This window comes from Typopeltis vanoorti, chromosome 7 (assembly GCF_054136105.1).
Source record: "Typopeltis vanoorti isolate ZY-2024b chromosome 7, IOZ_Tvanoo_1.0, whole genome shotgun sequence".
Lineage (NCBI taxonomy): Eukaryota > Metazoa > Arthropoda > Arachnida > Uropygi > Thelyphonidae > Typopeltis > Typopeltis vanoorti.
In genome coordinates, this window is record NC_143555.1 from 45,862,728 (window position 1) to 45,890,424 (window position 27,697).

The window sequence follows — 27,697 nt, forward strand, 5'->3', positions numbered from 1 at the left end:
TGTTTATCCAGAGAGTGACACTCAAGTATAAAAAAAAAAATTTAAATATTTATTGCAAACATATAATTAATATATACAGTGGATTCAATTCTGTGTACTATTTATCTCTAAGGAGACCTGACATTCATATTCTCTATAGAATTGAAATTAGCAAATTTATATCTACTGTTCTATATATATCTAACTTCTTAATACATAGAAAGAATAATTAAATGGCTATTCTAGAAATTGCATAGTATGATCTTAAAATTCTATCACTCTCAGTCGAATTCAGTTCTAAGGAAATAATATTAAGTATCATACCGAACTATACAATATACTATACAGTGAACATAGCATTCAGCTGAAAGTTCTGTTTGCTTAATTTGTCTTTATCTTCCTTTGTTTTAATTACTTACTTATTTTATTATATTTACTCATTCATTCTATCATCTCTCAAATTCCTTAAAATACAATAAAAGTTAAAGATCTCAGCTGACCAATATATACTTCCTTAATGCATCTTTCCTTCATTTTGTTAAAGTAGGTATTAAGAATAATCGCTCAGACAATACATTTGACTCGGCAGTTAAATATATTCCAAATGCACTTCCATTAAAAAGAACTTTACTGTAGATATCTTGCTCTTTGGAACATATAATACTTGCTTTTCATTAAACTCATAACATTTTCATTATTATATGGTTTGATACATTATACTGTCCTTCAGTTATTATTTTCATAGTTTCTCCATACTTGCTTGCTTGCATTTCCATTACCCAGTGACAACTGTTCTGTAATTTGCTGCTAATGAGCATGTCCATTACCAAGATTTAAAGTGAAACTCCAAAGACATTTCTTCTGTTAGTACTGTGCTTGCATATTGTAATAGTGCATAGCATAAGAACACTACTATAAACAAACATGCAATACTATACATGTAATGTTTCTGTGTAAATCCCTAAGGACTATAACACATGGTAAGCAAGTTTACTATTTAAATCTCCTTTGTATGGTTTCCACTTAATCACATGGTGGGTACAGTAATACTTAGTGCACAAATTCATTAATGAATGTGAATAATATATATTTTAGTCTATAATTAAACTTAAGCTTTTGCATGCCGTATTTACACGAATATAAATTGAACTTTTTTCCCCCAAAAATTAAAAAATCATAGTGTGAGATATATGCAGGGATTTTTGGAAAGTAAGGTTTTCAGGAAAAAACTGAAAATGGGTGACTTACCAAGAATCTCCTATTTGCTATCGAGCAAAAAGTCAGCTACTGGAATAAATCTGAAAACACATCCCAACTCAACATCACCAGAGTTAAAGATCGGTACTATCAACATAAGAAACCTGAATGGCAAAGAAATGGAGCTAGCTGAGGAATTAGATAACTACCAGATCAACATAATAGGGGTGACTGAAACAAAAAAGACAAAAACTGGTGAGATCTTTCTGAGCAATAAATACAAAATGCTATATTCAGGCAATGACAATCAAGGAAAAGAAGGAGTAGCCATAGTATTCAACACAAAATACGAGGCTAATCTTCTTGAATGGCAGGCAGTCTCAAGTAGAGTGATGTGGGCAAATATCAGAATGGGGAATTGAACAATGAGACATATTTGTGCCTATGGTCCCACAGAAGGTTCTACTAAGGTAGAAGTGGAGGAATTTATTGAGGATTTAGAAAAAAGCAACTGACACAATGAAAAAGGAAAAGTTGGTCCTTGTTGGGGATCTAAATAGCAGAGTAGGAAATGATTGTCAGACATATAAAAATATTTTGGGAAAATTTGGAGAAAAGAGCAAAGCTAATAATAATGGCAAATATTTGTTGGATTTCTGCTCAGGACATGGATGGGTTATTACTAACACCATGTTCCAACATAAAAATGTGCAAAAATTCACATGGAGAGAAGAGGCAAGGAATAAGAAACGTCTCATTGACTATGTTATTGTTGATAGTGATGTTTTCTCCCTGGTGCAGGACACCAGAGTGTACAGAGGATTTGAAATTGGAAGTGATCACTATTTAGTCTTGAGCAGGATAAAATTGAATTTCATATTGAAAAGAATAACATGTAAGAAAGTTTTAAAGCAAATAAAAGTTGAGCAGCTCTCAGGTGTGAACTGTTGACTAAAATACACAAAGATTATTGAAGAAAAAATGAAAGAGTTTGAGAACAGGAAACAAACAAAATTGGAGATTCTGTGGCAAGCATTGGAGAACACCCTGATTGATTCAGCTAGAGAGGCATGTGGTGAAGTTGTCTGCAAGGATAGAAAAATTAGAACTCCATGGTGGACACAAGAAGTTAAGAGGCAGTGAAGGAAAAGAAGAAAGCATATCAAAAGTTCAAATAAGTCAGCTTTTGCTCTTAGAGAATACAGCGACAAATGTAAGAAAGCAAAACACTGTGTAAAACTAGCTAAACAAAAGTCATGGGAGGACTTTGGCAAGAACACAGAAAATAAATATCAAGAAGGTGACAAAATATTCTGGAGGTTGTTGAAGAAGCTTAGGAATGGAGGAAAGAGGATTCAGTTTAAATAGAGGCTCTCAGGTTATATGGCAATGCAGCATTATATCAAGCAATACTTAATCTTTATTTGAGTTGTAAATCAGCAGTTAGAATTGAATGAAGTACAGGAAGATGATTTAATGTGGTGTGAGACAAGGATGTACATTATCCCCTCTGTTTTTCATTATCTATATGGATCACATTATGAAGGAAAGTGGTTTTAAACATGATATCAGAATTGGCGATGTTAATGTTAGCTCTTTGCTTTATGCTGACGATGTTATGCTTCTAAATAAATCTGCTACAAGTTTGCAAGATTTCCTGACTAAATTGAATAACTGTTTTATTAGATATGGTATGAAGGTCAGCAATAAAAAGACAATGAAAATAGGTAGAATTGTTGAAAATGTCAACTGTGTTGTGAACGGAGAACCTGTGGAACAAGTAAAACATTTTAGCTACTTAAGCATGATTTTTTAGTGAAGATGGTAAATAAAATATAGAAATAGACAACAGAATCAGCAAACCTGGTATGGTAGGAAGTCAATTGAATAAATTCATATGGAATAAGAGAGAAATTAGTCAGAACACTAAATTAGCTGTAGACTGCAGATATGAGAGTTCTGAGAAAGATTAGAAGAGTGAACAGATGACATCAATTGCAATATCATTTTAAAAATGAGCATATTAGGAAAGAACTTGACATTGTCAGCATCCAGGAATGCGTTAGCAGAGCTAATCTCAGGTGGTATGGTCACTTAAACAGAATGGGCGAAGAAAGATTAGCAACACAAGTGTTCCCTGCCAGGTTGGCAGGAAAACAACCAAGAGGAAGACCAAGGTATAGGTGGATTGATACAGTACAAAGTGCGTTAGATGATAGAAATATAAGATCTGATAATGTTGGAGTCTTGACAAGTATAGATAGGAAGTTAGTAATGATGTAAATTTTTCATGTTGTACTATCGTATCCTTTACACCCCTTGACACTACATGTCAGGAATTTGATGATGATGATGACTTCACTAAAAATTGTGCCTAAATAGTGAAATGTTTTACTTGTTCTATAGGTTCAACATTCAGGATACATTTGATGTTTTCAGTGTTTCTGGCTATTTTCATTCTCTTTGTCTTTTTTATTGGTGATTTTCATACCAAATTTATTACAACAGTTATTCAGTTTAGTTAGGGAATCTTGCAGATTTGTACTGGAGAAGTATAAGAACACAGTCGAGAAAAAGAAAGCTTGCCCTACTAACAAGGTTATTGGAGATATGGAGGAGGTTATTGAATATGAATTAACCTCCAAAATAGCAAAATTAAAGCAGATCATCAGAGAGATGATGCGATAATTACAAAAAGTTGAGAAGTATTTAAATGAATATAGGAAAAGAAAATTGAACTGGGGAATAAAAAACAAAGTATAGAAACAGGTTAATCAGGTAAGTGACATTGTTTGTAAAAAGAAGGATGTTATTTGGTATGGTGCTCTATAATAAAATATGCTATTAATGAGTGAATTATAACTTTGAGTTTTCCTGGAGCAAAAAGTAAGAATATAATGGAAGCAATTCAAAAACAGAAAAGAAAAGTCAACAAGATTGTGATTGTAGTAGGTACTAATGAATTAACTAGCAATAAGTTCATTATGATAGAGGACATGAAAGGATTGTTGGAAGAGGAGAGGGTGAAGAGTGAAAAAGTGCAACTAGTAAGTATATTACCTCAATGTAATAAAAATGGCTTAAGAAGGGCTATGATGGTAAACAATTCAATGTATAGGCTGTGTAAATGGAATGGATGCTAGTTATTGTATATGTGGAGGGAGTTTGAGGGAAGATTGGAGTTGTATAAGAGGTACTGTAAAAATTTGATGTAGCTTAATAATGCCAGAAATCCTTACATCAATTTTCACAGAAGTCAAGCCCTGTAAGGATGTTATAAAAATAACCTATATGTCTATGTATATTTAAGACAGTTTGTTAATGTAAATAATTCCTGTGGGAATTGTCCATACTTGCTGCCCTAAAGCAAAAATTCTAGAATGTGTTGAACTAAGGCAATACCTTATCACCAGAAAACCGTATATGTTAGCTCCTTATAAGGACATAAAATTTGTTTGTGAAGTCCGCCTGTAAATACTCAAGGTCAGTGTTAAACGGGCCGAGAAACTTCAGACGAATGTCTGCTGCCCGAAACAAATAGGATTAAAGGAGTACACAAGAAGAACAAAGAAAGCATCAGTGGAAGAACAAGGGACCACGCTGAAATGTTTGGTGTCCCATATCTTCGTGCAGGGATATGAAAGAAGGCGAATAAAAGGTGTTTGCCGGAAGATCGAGTATCGGTTCCAGGAGTTCGTCATCGGTTGTCCAGAAGTCGTTATCGAGAAGTTGCCAGCAGTTGTCCGTCAGATGTAAGCCATCGAGGATGCGATTTCAGGAGAAGTCATGCCAGAGGCCTGAAAGAAAAGATGATAGGAGCCGATCTGCCATGCAACACATAGACTTGATGACAACTCTTCACTGGGAGATATTGTGTCTGAGGAGAAGGAATTTTCGAGCGGGAAAGAATTGCTCCATTACGTTCAATGCGCATGCAAATATCCCTCAAGCTGAGAATCTTCACCCATGCACCAGGAGGACACCATCTCAGAAAGTTGTCAATGAGTCTAACGCCGGCATAAGCAGGGGGAGAAAACCTGACGCGGGAGAAAAAGATCGGGACTCCAGTTTGAAGCCAAGTATGCAGTGGGTAGCAGCCATAAAGTGAGTTGATCCGTTTGTTCAATTTTCTTGAATTATAGGAGAACTTAATTAGTGGACTGTTAAGTTGAGGCTGATGAAATTGAGCAGAGTTATTGGTTGAAAATTAGATGTTTAATAATTAACAGAAATTTATATGGGTAACAGTCAGAGAATAACTGTTTGTCAATGGTGCATTTTGCCTATAGAATTATCTTAGCATCGGAAGGAAAGACCTTTTGCGTGTAATGATATTTTTTTATGTGCATAACAGTTATGAAGTAACAGTTTATTAATAGGTACCATTGCTTAGGGTAGAAACTTGTATTTGGGAGAGAGTGGTTATTTATGCGACATAATTTTCATGAATTGAAAGGGCAATTTAAGCTAATTGTTTTATGTAGAGCTGAACTAGGCAAATTTTTCTTTATTGCAATAATAGTGTAAATTGTTTTATGTAAAATAAAATGTGTTGTTTAAATGTTAACAGAGTGTCTCCTGATACTTAATTTTTTGATGCACTGTTCCGAAAAAAATATTAGAGCCTATTAGCAGGAACCCAGGAGAAAAGATAGTAAAGGATAGATAGTAGACCACGACTGCAGATACTAATTAATCAGGGATAATTTGAATGTAATGGGAAAACTACTGGACGCACTTAACACTTCTTGTTACTAGAAAACGGACATCAGTGGCGCAGCTTTTCAAATAAATTTTCTGGTTACTTAAATTAAGGGGATATTAAATCCCACATAGTTTTAAAACTGAATAAGAAACTCAAAGATTGGAATCAGAGAGTTTCTTGCCGAATATAGTAAACTATAAAGTATCGGCGACACTAGCGTTAGCAAATGCAAGTGATCCTAGTACGTAGTACAATATCGCGCAACTCGTTGCAAAGGTGGAGGGGAAGTTCAGATCGCTATTCTTAGGTATTTTCCATAATGTAAAAATACATTTCCTAGGAAATGTATGCTGTTATTACATTATGGAGGGAGGTCACTACCCAGACCGGTTACAGCCTTTTTTGAGGCTTCATCATTGAGTAGCTAGACCTAATATTATTACTATTACTATTATTACGGGCAACTCCAGGGAGTCATTAGACTCATCGAGGGAGGCCCCAAATCATATTCATCACAACTATTTGACATTCATACAGTATCTATCATACCTCGCCTTAAACTCATTCACTGTCACAGCATCCACTACAGACTCAGGGAGCGCATTCCACTCATTCACTACTCTAAAAGTAAAGAACCCAGCTCTAACACCTTTACTAACCACACTTTTGCCCAGTTTCCATGGATGTCCCCTAGTCCTCCCACAACCAGCCCTGTTCTCAAAAATATCTTCTGAATTAATTTTATAGAAACCCTTCAGTAATTTGAATGTCTCAATCATATCTCCCCTCCTCCACCTATCAACCAATTTTTGCAACCCACAAATCCTCAACCTGTTCTCATACGGTTCATTCCACAGACCTGCTATCATCTTGGTCACTCGCCTCTGGATCCTCTCCACCTCCTCCCCATCAAGAAGAAACCTAGGTGACCAAATCTGAGCACAGTAGTCTAGATGGGGTCTTATCAAGGCTCGATAGAGAGGAACAATAACCTGCTTGTCTCTGCTTGTCAACGTATTCTTCAGCAACCAAGTGATTTGATGAGCTGTTTTGGTCACTTTTGCAATGTGTCCCCTAAATTTCAATTCCTTATCCACCAACACTCCTGAATCTCGTGCCTCATCAATTTCCTGGAGCAGGGTTCCACCAATGCAGTAAACTGCCGCCAATCTTTTCACCCCAAAATGCATAACCTTACATTTTGCCACATTAAACTGACATCCATTCTCCTTAGCCCAGACCTCCAATCTATCCAAATCATCCTGCAAAATTTTGACGTCATCTGCATTCACTATTGCCCTACCCAATTTCGCATCATCCGCAAACAAATGAACTGTTCCTCTCAGATCATTTCCTATATCATTTATGAACAAATTAAACAGCAGTGGTCCAAGAACAGATCCTTGTGGCACACCACTAGTCACAGGCCGTCTTGTGGACTCTACTCCCGAGTAAACCACTCTCTGATATCTCTCCGTCAACCACCCTCCTATCCATCTCACCAACCCTATGTCCATTCCCATATGCTGCAATTTACTGATTAGAATTCCATGTGGAATCCTGGCAAAGGCCTTGGCAAGGTCCAGTAGAATCACCGTAAACCCATTACCCTTATCCAGTTCAGCCGTCACTGTGTTATAATACGTGAGCAAGTTACTGAGGCATGACCTACCCTTCACAAAACCATGCTGTCCCAGATACAGTATCCCATTTTCTTCTATCCAATCTTGTATTTTCCTCTTGATTATTTTCTCTAAGACCTTGACAATGATTCCTGATATGCTAATCAGTCGGTAATTTACAACAGCAGTCTTGGAACCACCTTTATGCAGTGGAACTATTTTCCCCTCTTTCCACCCGCTCGGGACTAACCCAGACCCGAGACTCAAATTAAACAAAATGGTCAAGGGTACTGACATTTCTTTAGCTGCTTCTCGTACAACACGAGCTGGTATACCATCCAATCCCACAGATGTATTGACATTGAGGTTATGCAATAGACTACTCACCTCCACTTCATTAACCACAATTCCCGTATAATCTACTGGTTTATTCGTTTCTGCAATATCACCACCTGGATGATATACTTTTGCAAAGTGCTCACTCAGTAACTCAACTATCTCAACTGATTCAGTTACCTCCCTACCATCGGCATTCTTTAAAATCAATCTGCCATGTACGTTTTTCCTTTTACTTGCTACATATCTAAAAAACTGTTTAGGATTCTCTTTAGCCTGCATGGCCAATGTTCTTTCGTAATCCTTTTTTGCTTTTCTTACCACACTCGTCACCCTTCTGGCCTGCGCTTTATACCGTTCATGTGCCTGCCGGTCACCCTTCTCCTTAATACCAAAGTGTATAGCGAAAAGAACTTATATACTCTGCGAACGAGTTATCCAAACAGGTGCAACCATTAAGTTACTTAAATATAAAGAGCTAATAAGCTTCATTTCGGCAATGAAAACATTTCTTAAATTAAGGGGATATTAAATCCCACATAGTTTTAAAACCAAATAAGAATCTCAAAGATTGGAATCAGAGAGTTTCTTGCCGAATATAGTAAACTATAAAGTATCGGCGACACTAGCGTTAGCAAATGCAAGTGATCCTAGTACGTAGTACAATATCGCGCAACTCGTTGCAAAGGTGGAGGGGAAGTTCAGATCGCTATTCTTAGGTATTTTCCATAATGTAAAAACACATTTCCTAGGAAATGTATGCTGTTATTACATTATGGAGGGAGGTCACTACCCAGACCGGTTACAGCCTTTTTTGAGGCTTCATCAGTGAGTAGCTAGACCTAATACCAAAGTGTATAGCGAAAAGAACTTATATACTCTGCGAACGAGTTATCCAAACAGGTGCAACCATTAAGTTACTTAAATATCTTGCATTGGATCACTTGTATTTGCTAACCGATACTTTATAGTTTACTATATTCGGCAAGAAACTCTCTGATTCCAATCTTTGAGTTTCTTATTCGGTTTTAAAACTATGTGGGATTTAATATCCCCTTAATTTAAGTAATGTTTTCATTGCCGAAATGAAGCTTATTAGCTCTTTATATTTAAGTAAAAATTTTCTGGTGTTCAAAGAATAAGAAGGCAAGTGCAGAAGACAGTATAACTTAATGAGAAATATTGAAGACATAAGGAAAATAATAAGGTATATAAATAAATAGAGATATAAAGAAGTAATCCCCTCCCCCTGTTTACAGTACGGCCTACACCTGAATACATTTGGTATCAGGAATCTTGAAAAACTAATAACTGGTATGAGACCTAACACAGAGAGTGAGGAAAACTAAATTATAAAAGGAGGAATGGTGAGAATATCAGTGTAAGAGTGACAGTGTTATATAACTGTTAATGACAGGAATGGGCTTTATCATGGAAATATTGACGAGGAGAGAATGATTTCAACTTTGTGTTTGTCCATTTCTGACCCATCAAACTTGTGGTAAGTTGTCTACATGTATAAGGCACTAGAGAAGAATAAAGATCTGCAAGTTGTCCAACTGTCTCATGCAGACTGCAGCCAAGTGTATACAAAAGAACATGCAAGTAGATTATTATGTCTGTACATGAATGCGAGGAGTATCAGAAACAAAGGGGTAGAGCTTATTGCCTTGATCAGTATATTGGGACTTCAGATTGTGGGCATTAGAGAGTTCTGGTTATCAGAATCAGACATACTAACTGATATTGAGTGTCAAGGGTGCAGTATTTTTAGGAAGGATATGAGAGGAGTGGGGGGGGTGCTGCTAATGATATTGGATGACTTTGATCCAGCTAGAGTTGAGACCTATGATTGTAGTGCTGCTACTAACAGTATTTCATGTGGCAATGAGCTTGAAGCCATCTGGTGTGAGGTGGAATCTAACAAGATCAATTACATAGTGGGGTGTTGTTTCAGACCTGGTGGATTGCTAGTGATGAAGAAATGCATCACAAAATAGAAAAGATGAGTGCGAAAAGAGTAATCATTATGGTAGACTTTAATTATCCAAATATTGATTGGTTAGCAGTAGAATCTCATGAGAAGAATGAAAATGAATTTATTGAACTGTTGCGGGACAACTTCCTCAAGTAGCATATGACAGAAAGAACTCGGGAGCAACGAGTGTTAGATTTCATTATAGTGTCAGAAGGCATTTCAGTTAAAGACATAACTATTCTGTCTCCGGTTGGTGACAGTGATCATGCTGTACTCACTTGTGACTAAGTTTATGAATGTTCCATTCAGAAAAGGTTACATGCTGAACTACAATGCATGAAATTATGACCAAGTGAGGAGTTTGTCTTATGCATAAATTGGAGAATATTGGTTTGGATTATAAAATATTACCGTGGATAAGAGAATAGAAATTGCTGAATGGAAAGGATATTGACTATGCTTGGGAAGCATTTAAACAATATTTAAATGATGCGATATCGAAGAATAAATAGGGTAGTGACAAATGAATGTGTAATCTTATTAAGCAAGAGATTCGTAAGAAAAGGATAATCTGGAAGGAATACTATAAGGATGGTGTCCATTATGGAAATTATAAGCTGCAGGCTAGAATGATCACAACTGTTGTACAGAAAGCGAAGTCTGAGTATGAAAAAAAAAAAAGACTCTGTGTGCTAAAGACAAACCACAAAAATTCTATCGATATGCTGCAAGTAAAAGAAAGATTGAATATGAAAAAAATAACTCTTCTAAACAGATGACATAAAGATAACAGATGCAGAAGAGGTTATTCAACTAATGAGTGCCCATTTTGTTAAACGCTATCAACCTGGTGTATGCAACACTGAGCTTACTGCTAACTCTTCAATGGATGAAGAAACTGAGGTGTATGTGGATATTTAGAGCTGTTGCACAAACTGAATAAGAATTCAGCAGTAGTGGACTGATAGGATATCAACATGTGTGCTGAAAGAGTGTTCAGCTGAACTGGTATTCCTTTGACCAGGCTGTTAATATGATCTCTAGAAATAGGGAAGATTCCGCAGCAGTGGAAAGAATGCATGGTAATTCCATTGCACAAGGGTTATGCAAAGACCAATATATCCAACTATCGATCAGTTAGTATCTTAGGAGTGGGGGTGAAGATTTTGGAATTGAAAAATTGGTTAGGGCTCACATACTGAAACGAATTGACAGTGAATCTCTACTTTGCAATGAGCAACATGGGTTTACTAAGGGAAAGTCATGTTTTAGCAACTCGCTCACATTCTGTAACAATGTTATCATTGAATTACACAAAGGAAATGGATATACCATCATACTTTTGGATTTTGTTAAGGCTTTTGAAAGAATACAGCATGGTAGACATGCATAAATTGAAGAATATGGGTTTGGATTATAAAATATTAGCATGGATAAGAGAATGGCTGTCTCACAGATATCAAAACATGGTATATAGGGAATGTGAGTCTGCAAGATTTAAAACAACCAGTGGATCAGTGCTTGGTCCACTGTTATTCATTCTATACATTAATGATATTGCGAAGGATCTGATGTGCGACATACAGCTATTTGCTGAGGATGCAAAGATAGGTAACATAATCAGGAATGCTGCTGATACGCAGTACTTGCAGAATGATTTGAATAGGCTGGAATTGTGGGAAAATGGATGTTAATTCACTGTCAGTAAATTTAAAGTCATGCACTTGGTGTGATTAGATATCCAGTGTCATATTATATTGGTGGGATTATGCTTCTAGAAACTAACAAGTCTGGGATCTTGGAGTATTAATAGATAAGAAGTTGAAGTTCAGGGGCCACCTAGCAAAGATTGCAAATTCAACTCAAAAAGATAATTGCAATGTCAAAATGAACGTTCACATGTAAAGATTAGGATGTAATTTTGTCTCTTTATAAGGCATTGATAAGACCTCACTTGGACTATTGTCCAACTTGTCTTCTGATTTCCATTGTGATTCTGATATATTGGAGAGAGTGCAAACGAGAGTGTGTTGAAAATGTATCAGGAGTATGGAATATTGAGAATTTCTAGACTGCAGGTGCTAGCAAACAAGAGAAAGGGGGTGATATAATTGAGACTTACAAACTTCTAATAGTTTCATATAGTATTTCAGTTGATGGAATTTTTAATTTTATGGTGGAGATGTGAGGGCATCCTTGGAATCTGAGAATGAATGCTGCTAAGAAAGGGGGGGGGGTGAAGGCTAGATTTTTCTCTCATAGGGTGGTGTGTGTAATATGTGGCCTCCCTCGATCAGTCCCTGACTCCCTGGAGGTCTCTCTTAATAATAATAATATTGAAAAGAAGAACATGTAAGAAAATTTTAAAGCAAATAAAAGTTGAGCAGTTTCAGATGTGAACTGTAGACTAAAATACACAAACATTATTCAAGAAAAAAATGAAAGAGTTTGAGAACAGGAACCAAACCTTGGAGATTTAGTGGCAAGCCCTGAAGAAAACATTGATTGATTCAGCCAGAGAGGCTGAAGTTTGTTTCAGCATTGTAATGCTGGAACGGATGTTCACATGCAAAGGTTAGGATATCATTTTGCCTCTTTACTAGGCCTTGATAAGACCTCACTTGGACTATTGTGCTTCTGATCTGTTTTTCCATTGTGTTTCTAATACAGTGGAGAGTGAGTGCAAAGAAGTGTGTTAAAAAATGATATCAGGATTGCGGAATACTGATTATGAAGACAGATTAAGAATTTGTAGACCAGACCTAGCAGAGTGTACAAACTATTACACTAGTGTTGTGTACATACCTCTGAAAGTGTGACACAGGATTTCAGTTGATGGGATTTTCCATTTTATAGTGAGTGGCCAAAGGGGGCAAGGGCTAGATTTTCTCTCACACGTTGGTGCGTGATTGGAATGGATTGCCATTGGCTTGTGAGTGCAAGCAGTGTGAATGAATTTGAGAATAATATGATAGCTAGCTCATGTAATATGAGGCCTACCTCAATGAATCCCTGACTCTCAGGGGTCTCTCTTAAGAATAATAATATAACATCATTTGCAAGTAAAGAGCTAAGATTAACATCACCAATTTTTATATCAGATTTAATACAACTTTCCTTCATAATGATCGATATTGATAATAAATAACAGTGAAGATAATGTGTTCACTTGTCACACACCTGATGTTACTTCAAACCATTGTTTTGTGTCTCTTTCAAATTTAACTGCTGACTTAATTAATGTTTAATTTTATTCCTCAATGCTGTGCAATCATTTTACAAAACTGCAATAATATCCATTGATGTTTATGTTTGTGTTTGATGCATTTTCATTATAAATTTTCTGCAGGATAAAATATTAAACGGTGGTAAAAAAAAAAAAAAAAATTTTTTTTTTTTTTTTTTAATTTTAGTTTCCTCCTTATGCAACTAATGAAATAGGAAAAATTGGATCACCTGGAAGGAGGGAGCTAGGACATGGAGCATTAGCTGAAAAAGCTTTGCAGCCCATTTTGCCTAATGAATTTCCTTTCACAATTCGCCTTACTTGTGAAGTGTTAGAATCAAATGGTAAGCAAAATAACTTGTATGCATTCTGCCTGTAATATATGGTTTCTGTTTTTAACTCTTATAATCAACTTCTTCCATTCTCACCACTAATGTCTCACCACAGATCTGAGATCCTTGGCTGGCAATGTACCAAGAAAAGTCAAATCATGTTAAAGGGGAGAAAGAAGTAAGGCGATGTATGAATTTGTTACCAATACACGAAAATGGCTTTATACGTAAAAGTTTCCAACTGTTGTACAAGAAATAGTTACCACTTTAAAAACTAGAATTTTCATAAAAGAAAAGCTAATTTTCCAAAGTATAATAATAAACACTCATCCCATGAAACGCATTGATTACCCTATTATCAGAATGGATTTGCTCTTTTCTGACATATGCATAAGTGTCGAGGGGTCTTGCCTCTGTGGTCTCACAGTACCATACACTAGAAACTGGACATCAGTGTTTGAGCAAGAAGTTAAGGAGAAGGTAGGAATCTCTAGATGTGTTTCTTGAACAGCTGGGATTATAATCATTTAGAAAAATGGCTGAAAAATACCGTCCCAAAATACAGAAGTAGAGAAAGAAATGTTGTTTGTTTAGTATTTTGAAGCTGGACATTAAATGGATGTTAACCTGCTGCTTGTGTTCTTAAAAGTTGAAAGGAAACAAGTCAGGAATGATGGTGGTTAGTTCAGTAGAATATTGCCTATCAAAATATCAGTAGAAAATACATAAAACAACAGATGAAAATGTAATTGGAGTGAAAAGATTTACTTTTAAATATAACTATTGTTGTGTGTGTGTATACATATATGTAGCTTTTTTTTTTTTTTTAACAATAACTATCAGTATACCCATTCTTTGCTGGTAGGAAAAGTTAAAAATTAAAACGATACTGTATCCCTGCATCCATTATGTCACATATTACTGATAACGAAGGTGCCATATGCCATGCCATTGTGTACTGTCCCCCCCCCCTCAAAAAAACTGCGTGCCCAGTTTTTGTGTGTGTGTGTGTGTGTGTGTGTGTGTGTGTGTGTGTGTGTGTGTGTGTGTGTGTGTGTGCTTCTCTGCGCGCACACACACACAAACCCAGTTTCCACTAGGAAATACCAGTAGTTTAAAGCAAAATGTTTATTGAAAAAAATTAAGATACTGCAGTAGCACCAGCATTCTGAATGACAGTTTTAGTATGAAGTTGTTTAATTGAGGTAAATTTGATTATTAGCTTTATATAATATAGGCTTTGCATACATTTAGTCTGCTGTAATTCAGCTGTTACTTTGTGCACTCCAGAACCCCTAGCCACGTATTCTGATTTTTATTTTAACTGTTATTGTGAAGTCACTTTTGATATGTATGCTTCATCCTTTATATGTCACCATAGAAAATAATTAAATTGGTACTTTTCCATTTAACTACCAATTCATGAAATTGCGATTTGTATTTGTTGTTTGTTTCTATGTGGCCCATCTAGGTGCAAAATTATTGCACAGGAGACTCTTTGTGGAGTCAGAAGACCTGTCATAGGAGACCGATCATATTCACACACTGTCGCTATACCTCTTCTTGAATGGAAATGATTGACTCTGGCATCCACTTCCACTCATTCGCCACTCTTCAAGTGAAAAATCTAGTCCACAAGCTTGCTAGCTACATGCCTACTCGATTTCTAGGAATGACCCATTGTTTTGTCCCATTAGCTAGATACTGAAAAATTACATAGATTCCAGTGGCGAATTCTCCATGCTTGCTGTGCAGGAAGAAAAAAATTGAGAAAGAAGTAATATTTATTTGTCAATAAATGCATGCATTTATAAGCATTCCATTTAGGCTTTTATTTTTGTAGACAGAAGACGTTTTAAGCTTGCGCGGCAATAATTGAGCTTAACGTTGTGTATTGAAGGCTGATGCTAGTCAAGCTACCTTCGCTTGCTCGGTTGTGGGAACATGCAGGTCTTCGCTTCAGCACTATGATTTCATACACATGCATGGCCTTTTCTGCTCCCTCCACATCATCTCACCCTGTTGCTTAAACACAGGCCATACGCAGTCAAAGTAGCTCTAGCCAGTGAGCTTCAGCCAGCCTTTACAAGCGTGCGTGTTGCTTGGGAAAATTAAGTTACAACCAACTTTTTTGACGATGTTATTGACCAGTTCATAAAGAAGAACTGTAGGGTAGAATTTGTATTCAAGTAGCTAAATTGAAAAAGAGAGAATATCATTTGTAAAATAAATGTTGTATTTGTATGATTAAATGTACATAAATTTCTAAATACCGGTAACCCTCGTATAACGCGGCACTTATACAACGCAGTTTCGATATAACACAGTCTAAAATTATAGTAATCCTTGTTGAATGCAGTACTTATACAACACGGTTCCAATAAAAACACGGTCTACAAATTGTAGTAACCCTTTATCTTTTCATATGTTTTTCACCATGCGACTTAAAAATCAAATTTTATCTTTGTTGAATTTGTGTGTGCCTGTATCTCACATGTAATTATAAGTAGCGAATTTATATTAGGGGAAATACCCTTTAGCATGCATGTACCTCAATTGTTTACCATATAAAACATTTATTGTTGAAAATTGTCCTCGTTTCTGCCAGGAAAGTGCATTAAAAATCATGAGTGTGCATCTCAAGCTGAGCACTTTATTTTCTGGTGAGTTACATACAATATGTAATGCTTGCTTTTTTGTGTAAAAAAATTATTTTTATAGTAATACCGCAAACTGCAATGAAAGGGAAAAACCAACATTGAAAACAAAATTAATTTCTCTTGAAGAAAAATATTCAGAATCTTGGATCAATTGAAAAATGGAGAAAAACCAGGAGTTTTTGCAGGGACTTTGAATTTAAATGAATCAACAATTCGAACAATCAAACAAAATGAATATAAAATTTGAGAAAGTGTTTATTGTTGGGTCAACGATAAGTGCAAAGCGCGTTGCTCGTGTACACAATATTCTAATGGAAAAATGGAGAAATCTCTAATGATTTCTATAGAAGATTGCACCTCAAAAGAAAATTCCTGTGGATGGAAAACTTATTAAAAATCAAAAAAACTCAAAGTTTATACGAGGGTTACCTGTACATAGTTTTAAATGGTCAGTAATTCATTAATCCGCTAATCAGACTTCAGTCGCACCTCTCATTCCCTGAATGGTAACAAGAGCAAACGTGAATTTCAAGACCAGCATTCGTCCCTGAATGATTCCATAAACCTTTTTAGTAACTTAAGTTTCTATCATGTTCCCTCTTATCAGCCAGTTTCTGCAACCCGCAAACTCTCAATCTTTTGTCATAAAGAGCATTCTATAGTTCACTCACTTGATCCTCTTCACCTCTTTCTCATCTTCAAGAAACCCAGGTGAATTAGGCTGGCTCATAGTAATCTGGATGTGGTATCAAGGCCTTACAAAGAGGAATGATAACTGTCTTATCTCTGCTAGTATTCTTAAGTTCCAAAATAGTATCAGGATTTCTATCAAATATCCAAGAACACTACTGTTTGATGATGCTGTTGAATGCAACAGCTAAAATCTGCATATTGTATTCTCTAAAAGAAAAATGAATCTAGTACTTCTTTGTTTATAAATGTGCATCATATATTCACTCTCTGGAGGAATCTGTGCTCCACCCTCTCTAATTTTATCCCCAACTCTCTCTCTCTCTCTGGTCATTCACTGTGAGTCATAGTGGATCGTTTCTTTTCCTCCAATTTACTCACCAATTCTGGTGTACCACAAGGTTCTGTACTCTTACCCACTCTCTTCCTCCTGTATATAAATGACCTGCTCTCACTTATTTCAAATACTATCCATAGCTTCACAGATGACAATACACTGCATTCCCCCTTTTGACAAATACCCTATAGTACCCAGTGGTTAGAAACCCTCACGATCTGCCATGATTCATGAACTCTGATCTTCTGGCATTTTGATGGGTCAAGGAGAACTTGGCCCTCTTGTATGCTTGAATGTCACCAGAACTCAGTCCTGTCTGATCTCTAACAAGAAACAGTTCACATAGCTTCGTCTAACCTTCAGTAGTAACCTGATATCCAAACTCAATCAGATTTCCCTCCTTGGACTGACCTACACCTCCAGCCTTTACTGACACAATAACTTTTACAACTGCTAACTTTATACAAATCCCAGATATGCCCAGCCATGGAATATTGCACACATATTTGGGGTCATTAAACAAAATCATCTCTAACAGATCCACTTCAATCCCTCACCCACAGACATTCAGTTTCTGCCTATGCCTCTATTCTCCAGAGACTTCCATAAATAATGCCCTGCTGAATTGGCCACTATCTTTCCTGCACTTTCCATCCAGCTCTTGCTCTTATGATTTTTCATAAGAGCAAGAGCTGCTACTAACCAACGCCCATTTATAGTACAGCTTACTTGTCAAACTAACTTCTCCGCTGCCTTCATTTTATCTACTTCTGCTCTGTAGAACATCCTTTCCCACACTGCCTTCCCCCAATGAATGTAATCTTCAGCTGTCATAAGAGATGTGAACTGATTCATCCTTTCGTCTTCCCCTCTTGCCCACACATGATACTGATATGTTATGGGTCATATATATATATATATATAATAAGCTTAGGAATGGAGGAAAGAGTGCTGTAAAAGGAGTTAGAGATGATAAAGGTGACATGAAAACGGGAGAAAAAGATATCCTGGACGTATGAAGTAATTACTTTGAAAAACTGCTAAATGAAACAAGCAGTGATGAAAGCACAGTGGTAAAAAACACTGACCAGGCATGCAGTCAGGAATACATATCCATACTTGAAGTAGAAAAATCCATCAAAGTCTTGAAAGGTGGAAAGGCAGCAGGAGTAGATAATATTCGACCAGAAATGCTGAAGTATGGTGGTATAAAAGTCTTACAGTGGCTGCACTTAGTTCAGAATGCCTGGACAGAGGGACGAATTCCCGATGATTGGAGTAGAGCTCTCATAGTACCCATATATAAAAAGGGAAATAAAACTGAATGTGAGAATTACAGAGGTATTTCCCTACTGAGTGTTCCTGGCAAGATCTATTCTAGTATACTTGAGAAACGGTTGAGAAGAATTGTGGAAGAAAAGCTTGGTGAAGAACAAGCTGGATTCAGGCCAAATAGAGGCTGTCAGGATCAGAACTTCACTTTACGACAAATAGTCGAGAAAGCGTGGGAATATAACAAAGACCTGTATTTAAGTTTTGTCGATTTGGAAAAGGCATATGACAAGGTGCCAAGAGAGAAGCTATTCAATACGCTGCAGTTATATGGTGTCAATGGGGCATTATATCAAGCAATATTTAGTCTTTATTTGAGTTGTAAGTCAGCAGTTAGAATTGAAGGAAGTACAGGAAGATGGTTTAATGTTAAATCTGGTGTGAGACAAGGATGTACATTATCCCCTCTGTTATTCATTATCTATATGGATCACATTATGAAGGAAAGTGGTATTAAACATGATATCAACATTGGAGATGTTAATGTCAGCTCTTTGCTTTATGCGGATGATGTTATACTTCTAAATAAATCCGCTACAAGTCTGCAAGATTCTCTGACTAAATTGAATAGCTGTTGTAATAGATATGGTATGAAGGTCAGCAATAAAAAGACAAAGACAATGAAAATAGGCAGAATCATTGAAAATGTCAACTGTGTTGTGAATGGAGAACCTGTGGAACAAGTAAAACATTTCAGTTATTTAGGTACTATTATTACTGAAGATGGTAAATTAAATATAGAAATCGACAACAGAATCAGCAAAGCTGGTATGGTGGGAAGTCAATTGAATAATTCATATGGAATAAGAGAGAAATTAGTCGGAACACTAAATTAGCTGTATACAAGACAGTGTTCAAACCAGTTTTAACTTATGGATCTGAGAGCTGGGTCAGAAGTAAAACACTTGACCAAAGATTAGAGACCACAGATATGAGAGTCCTGAGAAAGATTATAGGCATGAAGAGATGGCATCAATGGCAATATCGTATTAAAAATGAGGATATTAGGAAAGAACTTGACATTTTCAGCATCCAGGAATGTGTTAGCAGAGCTAATCTCAGGTGGTATGGTCACTTAAACAGAATGTGCGAGGAAAGATTAGCAAAACGACCCAGAGGAAGACCAAGATGTAGGTGGATTGATACGGTGCAAAGCACCTTAGATGATAGAAATATAAGATCTGATAATGTTGGAGTCTTGACAAGTAACAGACTGATTTGGAGGAAAATTGTAGATAGGAAATTAATAATAATGTAATTTTTTTCATGTAGTACTATCATATCCTGTACACCCCTTGAGGGTACATGGCAGGAATTTGATGATGAATATGACGAATAAATTAAAACGACATCTTTTAATAGTTACCCTAAATGACAAATTTCATTAAACAGTATCAAGCAAGAGTGAATTACACTGGCCAACAAAAAAAAATTTTTTTTTCTGCTGATTATGATCTGACACTTGTTTTTTTACTAATTTGGGTGCGCTGATTCCAAATATCAAACCATTTTTCTCTATAACATCAGGTTTTTCCTCTATGGCATTTTCTTTTTGGTAATTTGAAAGTTTTTGATAGTTTTAAGGAGGCAGTACTATTTAGAGGATCAAAAAAGTCGATTTTTTAATATTATTTTCTGAAAGTATGTACTTTTAAAAATCTGTTCCTAACTTTTTATCAAGAAATTCAAAAACTTCCCGAAGATATAGCCTATTATTCAAAGCGGGTGCGCAGATCAGATTCGGAGCGCTCACCACTCTTGCTTGTTAGTAAACGAATAAATGCGTAAGAACCTGCAACGGCATGTACTTTTGAAGTCTTAGTTCATCCATATGTCATTGACGGTATACATGTGTAATAGTCAAACTATAGAGATATATCTGTTTTTCCTTATATAGGAGTATAGCCCATGTGTGATGGCAAGAATATGCAAATCAGTATGTTCTTTCTAAAACCAGGGGTGCCCCATATTTATTTAAAGACTGTGAATATCATTGTGTTAGGTTCACAGATTAGCTGATTCATTATCAAATGCCTGATATGTACCCTCAGGGGGATGCTGATTTATGTACATAAAAAAAAAAGGCTAAAAATTATTCTCTATATGTTAGTAGAATTGAAAATTATATATTTAATGTATCAAATTATGTACACACACACACACACACACTAGGATATGATTGAAATTATACATTTCATCTTCCATACACAAATGCTATAACATACATAGAAATATTTGTTAACTCATCCAACAGTTATTTTCTGTGATTGTAATTTTTTTATTTTATTTTTATAAGGAATGCATAACTAGTGGAGTAATTAAAAACATAGTTTTATTTTATCTATATGGAACACCCTCCAGTTTATTAACCTCTACAAATTGGACATGCAACCATCCATAGAATACCATTATTATATCCCTAGTGGTATCCTTTAGAACAGGGGGTTCCCATCCCTATGCCCGCGGGCACCATGGCGCCTGTCGACCAATTTGTGTGTGCCCGTCGCTGTTCAACCGTGTGCTGTATAGTTTGAAATAATCACGCAACAATTAATGGCATGCTATATGATGCATGCGTTAATGACACATGATGAGTATTAAACGCATACAATGTAAAGTAGACGCGCATTCAAAGTTGTTAATTCCAGTTTAAGAACTGGAATATCATCATATTCTCCTAATTATGAAGCACTGGTCAATGAAATGCAATGCCAAAGATCACACTAACTTACATATATATATTTAAATTTTTATATAATGTAAACTTTTAAGTAATAAAACATTTGATTATAATGTAAACTTTGTATGTATTTCATTTAACAAAAGAATTCAAAAAATTTGCTTGAAAAAATAGATGGTGCCTGTCGCCCTATCGGTATTTTAGAATGTGCTCTAGGAAACAAAAAGGTTGGGAACCCATGCTTTAGAGCTTAAAAATTCTTGATGGTGTGGGAGAAAGAGAGAAAAAGCAATTCATATGATTGATATATCTGTCACCAGTTCACTCTACTGTCTTATTTATAGATGTGTACTTTTTTGTTACATACATTTTATACAAATATAATTCCCTCACTGTCTTCTAAATCTTAAGACACATGCAGTGATGTCTAGCCATGACTGATCCAAAATTCACTTGCACAACTAGACATTTCCTCTTCATTTTCATTTATTCTCTTTTTGCTGTCTTTTGGAAAAATGTATATGTAAAAAAAGTACACATCTACCATTCGACCAGCTTTCTCTGTTTGAGACTATAAAAAAAATAAGAATGCTTGACTTGAAGTTTCTAGGAAGTATAGACTCAATGATTGAATGATTTTTTTGCATTATTAATTGTGAGAATGAGGTTCCCACAGAGGCAAACACGGCAGCAAAGATTGGACTTTGCTGTAACGTAATGATCAGAAGAATTGAGAACCAAGAAATTGACCTTGGTCTCATCAGGTTTTCAGATGAAGCATGCTTTTGGCTTCATGGGTTTGTGAACAAGAAGAACTGATGGGGGACATCTCAAAAAGTAATTCAGATGATTGATATATCTGTCAGCAGTTCACTCTACTGTCTTATTTATAGATGTGTACTTTTTTGTTACATACATTTTATACATATATTACTGTCATCTTCTGTTTACTATACTTGTCATCCGTAATTCCCTCACTGTCTTCTAAATCTTAAGACACATGCAGTGATGTCTAGCCATGACTGATCCAAAATTCACTTGCACAACTAGACATTTCCTCTTCATTTTCATTTATTCTCTTTGTTGCTGTCTTTTGGAAAAATGTACATGTAACAAAACAGTACACATCTACCATTCGACCAGCTTTCTCTGTTTGAGACTATAAAAAAAATAAGAATGCTTGACTTGAAGTTTCTAAGAAGTATAGACTCAATGATTGAATGATTTGTTGCATTATTAATTGTGGGACTGAGGTTCCCACAGAGGCAAACACGGCAGCAAAGATTGGACTTTGCTGTAATGTAATGATCAGAAGAATTGAGTACCAAGAAATTTACCTTGGTCTCATCAGGTTTTCAGATGAATCACACTTTTGGCTTCATGGGTTTGTGAACAAGAAGAACTGATGGTTGGGACATCTCAAAGACAAAGTGTATCAGAACAATTTAAAAACTTTGAACATGAACACACACACACAGTGGTCCAAAATGTACCTATCAAATTTAAAGTTGTCTTATTCCTGAACAAGGAGGCATACGAATCTCATCCAAAGTGTATTAAGGTCTACATCTTATGCCATTTATTTTACAACATGTTCAATACATTTACCTTCAACTCAGTGATCTTCCACAATTGTATCACAGAATTATACACCACCTTGTGGAGGATGTCTGTTGGAATAGCTAAGATTTCATGCTCAATAGATGACTTTAGCTCCTCTAAAGTCTTTGAATTGTTCTGATACACTTTGTCTTTGAGATGTCCCCATAAAAAAAAAATCCAAAGGATTGAGGTCTGGTGAATAAGGTGGCCAGTCAATTTTGCTTCCGTACTGCTTTGGATAATCCAAAGCAATGACATTCCCACTGAAATGCTCATTCAGAATCTGAAAAAAGGATTCTGAATGACGGGGGCAAGCACTTTCATGCATGAAAAAGTGACCCATGAGGCATGAACAAAGAAGAACCGAAGGAAAGGAATGAAATTGTTTTCAAGCAAGTTTTGATATCCCAGTGCAGATATCCCATGATATCCCATGGTTCCCTCTCTAAAAACAGGTCCAAAATTGCCAACTTTTGACAGGGCACACCACACGGTCACATGTTTTTTGGTGAAGACTTGAAGTAACCGAAACATGAGGATTTTCTGATCCCCATATTCATTAGTTCTTCTTATTCACAAACCCATCAAGTCAAAAGTGTGCTTCGTCTGAAAACCAGATGAGACCAAGGTCAATTTCTTGGTTCTCAATTCTTCTGATCATTACATTACCTCAAAGTTCAATCTTTGCTGCCATGTTTGCCTCTGTGAGTGGCTGTTGGGTCTGGATTTTATAGAAAAACAAATGAAGATCTTCCTTGAGAATTCACTGAAGACTGCTGTGTTTGATCCCTGACACCCAAGACGGTCTCCTGGTAGACTTTTTCGGGCTTCTTTCAAATTTTTCCCAAACTTTTTCAATGTTTCTTTCAGTCCTTGCTATTGAAGGCCTGCCACTTTTAGAATGATCGTCTAACACCTACCCAGTCTTGCAAAATTTCTTGATGTGGTTTCATTATTATGTGCTTGTCTGGTTCAACTTTCACACCAAACTTTACCTGAAATGATTTTCTAATCTTTTCAGGGCTTTCTGATGATAGAATGTACTCTTCAATGATGAATACCCACTGCACAGTAGTGTAGGCTGACATTTTTCATATGCTGCAAAATGAAAAGAAAACACAAATGGCTTGATGGCCATAATGTGTTGTTAATTTTTTTTTTTTAATTATACCAGCTAATTGCAGAGAAAATCGAATTTAAACTTGGTAGTACATTTTTAGGCCACCCTGTGTGTGTGGGGGGGGAACAAATTCTAAGAGTCAAAACAAAAACAAAAAGCTGTACAAAAAGATTGTTTTAAAAATATTTTATCTCAAAAACATGAGATCTTTATTTGTGCTAACTTAAGCTTTATTACCTCATTTGCATTAGTGACCTTCAGACATACTCCACCATTCTTACAGTGATTCATTGTTTCACAGATAGCAAAGAAAAACAATTTTTAGTCTGTCTTTGCATTTCTTTAGTGTCTGAAATTGCTGATTCATACACTGACATTTTTGAATGATCTCACAAAAATCAGTTGGGTTTATGTCACTGTCACTGAGCAAAAAACTTGGCTACCAAGGATGGACTGCACAAAATATGTTAGAATTTGTGTAATGCCACTGCACCTAGAATTCACCTACAGCTGATCACCTGTGGTATGACAACAGATGTTAATCAAGAATTGTTTGGTGGCTACTCATGAACTATGTTGATTTACTTCTGTCCACTTACAAATGTATAACTTTGATTCCTCCTGCACACAAAGCTCATGTAATTGGAAATGAATACACATCCTCTGAAGCCAAGGTCTTGGTCCTGGCAGGGGATTTTTTTATTATTATATCTGACCCACACACGAAAACTTATTATTATTATCTGAGACCTCCAGGGAGTCAAGGACTCATCGAGGGAGGCTGTAAATTACCCAACCCAGCTATCATACCTTCCCTTAAATTCATTTACACTAGATGCAGTCGCTACTCGTAAGAGCAAATTATTCCACTCACTCACTGCTTTCTGGGAGAAAAACCTAGCTCTTAACCCTTTCTTGACTGAGAACAACCTTAACTTCCACAGATGCCCACATGTTTTCTCTCCCTGCCTTCCATATAACAAAAAATTTCATCATTTGAAATGCTATAACACCCATTCAAAAGTTTATAGACCTCTATCATATCACTGCTCTTTCTCCCGTTAACCAGGGTCTGTAATCCACATACTCGCAATCTGTCCTCATAATATAAATCCTATAATCTGGATATAATCTTTGTAACTCTTCTTTGAATCCTTTCCACAGATTCTTTATCCCCTTGGAAGAGACCAAATCTGCGCATAGTAATCCAAGTATGGTCTTATCAAAGCCATATAAAGAGGCAAAATTACTTCCTTATCCTTACATGTCACGGTTCACTTCAACATAGCAATTATCCTCTGAGTTGTATTTGCAACTTTTGCTATGTGACCTTTGAACTTTAAATTCTTATCCACCAATACACCAAAATCCCTTGCCTCTTCAGTTTCTTGTAGCATAACCCCGCTAATATAATATGCTGCTGGAACTCTAATCACGCCAAATTGCATAACTTTACACTTACTAACATTAAACTGACAGCCATTTTCGTTTGCCCAGATTTCCAGTCTATTCAAATCATTTTTTAATTGCTGAATATCAGTAGCATCCCTGATTGCCCTTCCTGTCTTTGCATCATCAGCAAACAATTGCAAATCTGATGATAGACCCTGCTTGATGTCATTAATGTATAAATTGAACAATAATGGCCCAAGGACTGAACTCTGAGGTACACCATTGGTTACCTTAAATTTGGCAGATTCACACCCACTGTATACCACTTTTTGATATCTGTCTGTCAACCATCTCCTGATCCAAATCAATAGATTATGTTCCAATCCCATATTCTCCAGTTTACACAACAGCCTATCGTGTGGCATCCTATCAAATGCCTTAGAAAAAATCCAACATTATCATAGTATATCCATTCTCTTTATCCAACTCGGCCGTAACATTGTTATCAAATATGAGCAAATTGCTAAAACGACCTTCCTTTAGTAAACCCATGCTGTTCCCTGCAAAGTATAGAATGCTTGTCTACCCATTTCTGTATGCGAGTTCTTACCAACTTCTCTGAAATCTTCAGTACCACACCAGAGATACTAATAGGTCGGTAGTTAGACACATCTGTTTTTGCACCACCCTTGTGCAATGGAACTATCATACATTCCTTCCATTCCTGTGGTATCATTCCTGAGCTGAGACTCAAGTTATATAAATGTGTGAAAGGCCTAACCAATTCAGTTGAACATTCCTTTAACAAATGGACAGATATTCCATCTGTGCCTATTGGCAAATTCTTATCCAGGTTATAGCTCTTCAACCTCATTTTCACGAACCTCTAACTCTTCATCCAACGTAGCAGTAGCACTGTGCACCATACTACATACACCTGGTTGATATATCTTAGCAAAGTGTGCACTCGTTAACTGAACAATCTCCTTAGTTTCCGACACTCGTGTACGATCTGCATTCAATAAAGTTATTCTTCCACATTCATTCTTTCTTTTACTTGCGGCATAACGATAAAATTGTTTTGGATTGCCTTTAGCTTGCATGGCCAATTTCTTTTCATACTCCGTTTTAGCTTTTCTCACAATACTCGTTACTTTTCTGGCCTGAGCTTTATATATCTCATAACTCCTCTCTCTTATTCGATATTTTTTCCACATCATCTTCTTCTTGTGGATCTCTAGCTTAATAAGGCGGCACATCCATTTCACTCCCAACCTATTTATTCTTCGAACACTAGGGATACATTCAGATACCGCCTCAATCAAGCACTTTTTCAAAGTGCTTGATTGAGGCGGTCCCATGGTATCAGTAACTGATACCATGGGACCAAAGATAGTATTCTTCTAAGTTGATCATAATTTCCAGATTTGTAATTCAACATGTAGCCTGATTTAATAGGAGCTTCAATACAAGTAGATATTTCCCAAGAAAAAACAGCCTGATCACTCTCACCAATTGGTGGTAAAACAGCCATATTCTTGACAGAGATCCTTTCACATGCTGCTTGAGAAAGTTATCTCGCAACAATTCAATAAATTTCTGATCATGAGATTTCTCTTCTTCTCAATCAATGTTTGGAAAATTAAAGTCACCCATAATGATCATTCGCTTGGTACCCATAAGGCTAAATTGGCGATGCATTTCTTCTTCCCCTACAACTGAGCTGCCAGGTCTGTTGCAACACCCCACCATATATTTCATTCTGTTAACCTATACTTCACACCAAATAGACTCAAACTCATCGCTACATGGGTATTGTTACCATCATTGTTTTCTTCTATTTCTATCCTAACTGGACTTAGTCGTTAATATGATATCATTAGTAGCACTCCTCCTTCTCCTCCTCTCCTATCTCTTTTGCTATTCCTAAAAATAGTATATCTATTAAACTCGATCCCACTTACCATATCTAATTCTGATAGCCAGGTTTCACTAATGCCAACAATCTTAGGCCACATCGTATTCAATAAAGCAACAAACTCAACTCCTTTGTTTCTAATGCTCCTGGCATTTGTGTATGGACATAATAAATTACGACCTAGCCTATTCTTATAATTAGATATGCAATGTATTTGGTCTTGTTCTAGATTTTTTTTTTTTTCCTCCCTAGACATGCTTACAAGGTCCGAACCCAAATCATATTTTTCCACTCCTTCGCCACATATATAACCATGTTAGAAGGCATTTATATCTTTATCACGTTTGTATATCATAGCTGAACTTTCGCACACATTTTTCCCATTCCTCCCTTGATGATCTAGTTTCTCTGACTCTCTGCATTAAGTCTCATACCAAGAAGTAATTTCTCCAGGCTTCTGATTCCAAATGAATTCAAGTGCAGGCCATCATTCTTATACAAATCTTTTCTGCCATTAAACACACGTCTAAAAACTCCATCCATATCTTCTACATAGTCTGCACGTGAAATCATTTGCTATCATTGCCCTCC

At 36.2% G+C, this 27,697-nt stretch overlaps 1 protein-coding gene across 1 annotated transcript in view; it reads left to right on the forward strand.

The window, feature by feature from the left end:
- The window catches only part of PNPase (polyribonucleotide nucleotidyltransferase 1), a 440,058-nt gene that overhangs the window by 255,971 nt on the left and 156,390 nt on the right, over positions 1-27,697 (forward strand). Inside the window, exon 14 of the mRNA XM_090395838.1 lies at positions 13,231-13,387. Coding sequence (XP_090251964.1) covers positions 13,231-13,387 — 157 coding nt within the window. The remainder of the gene's footprint in view (positions 1-13,230; positions 13,388-27,697) is intronic.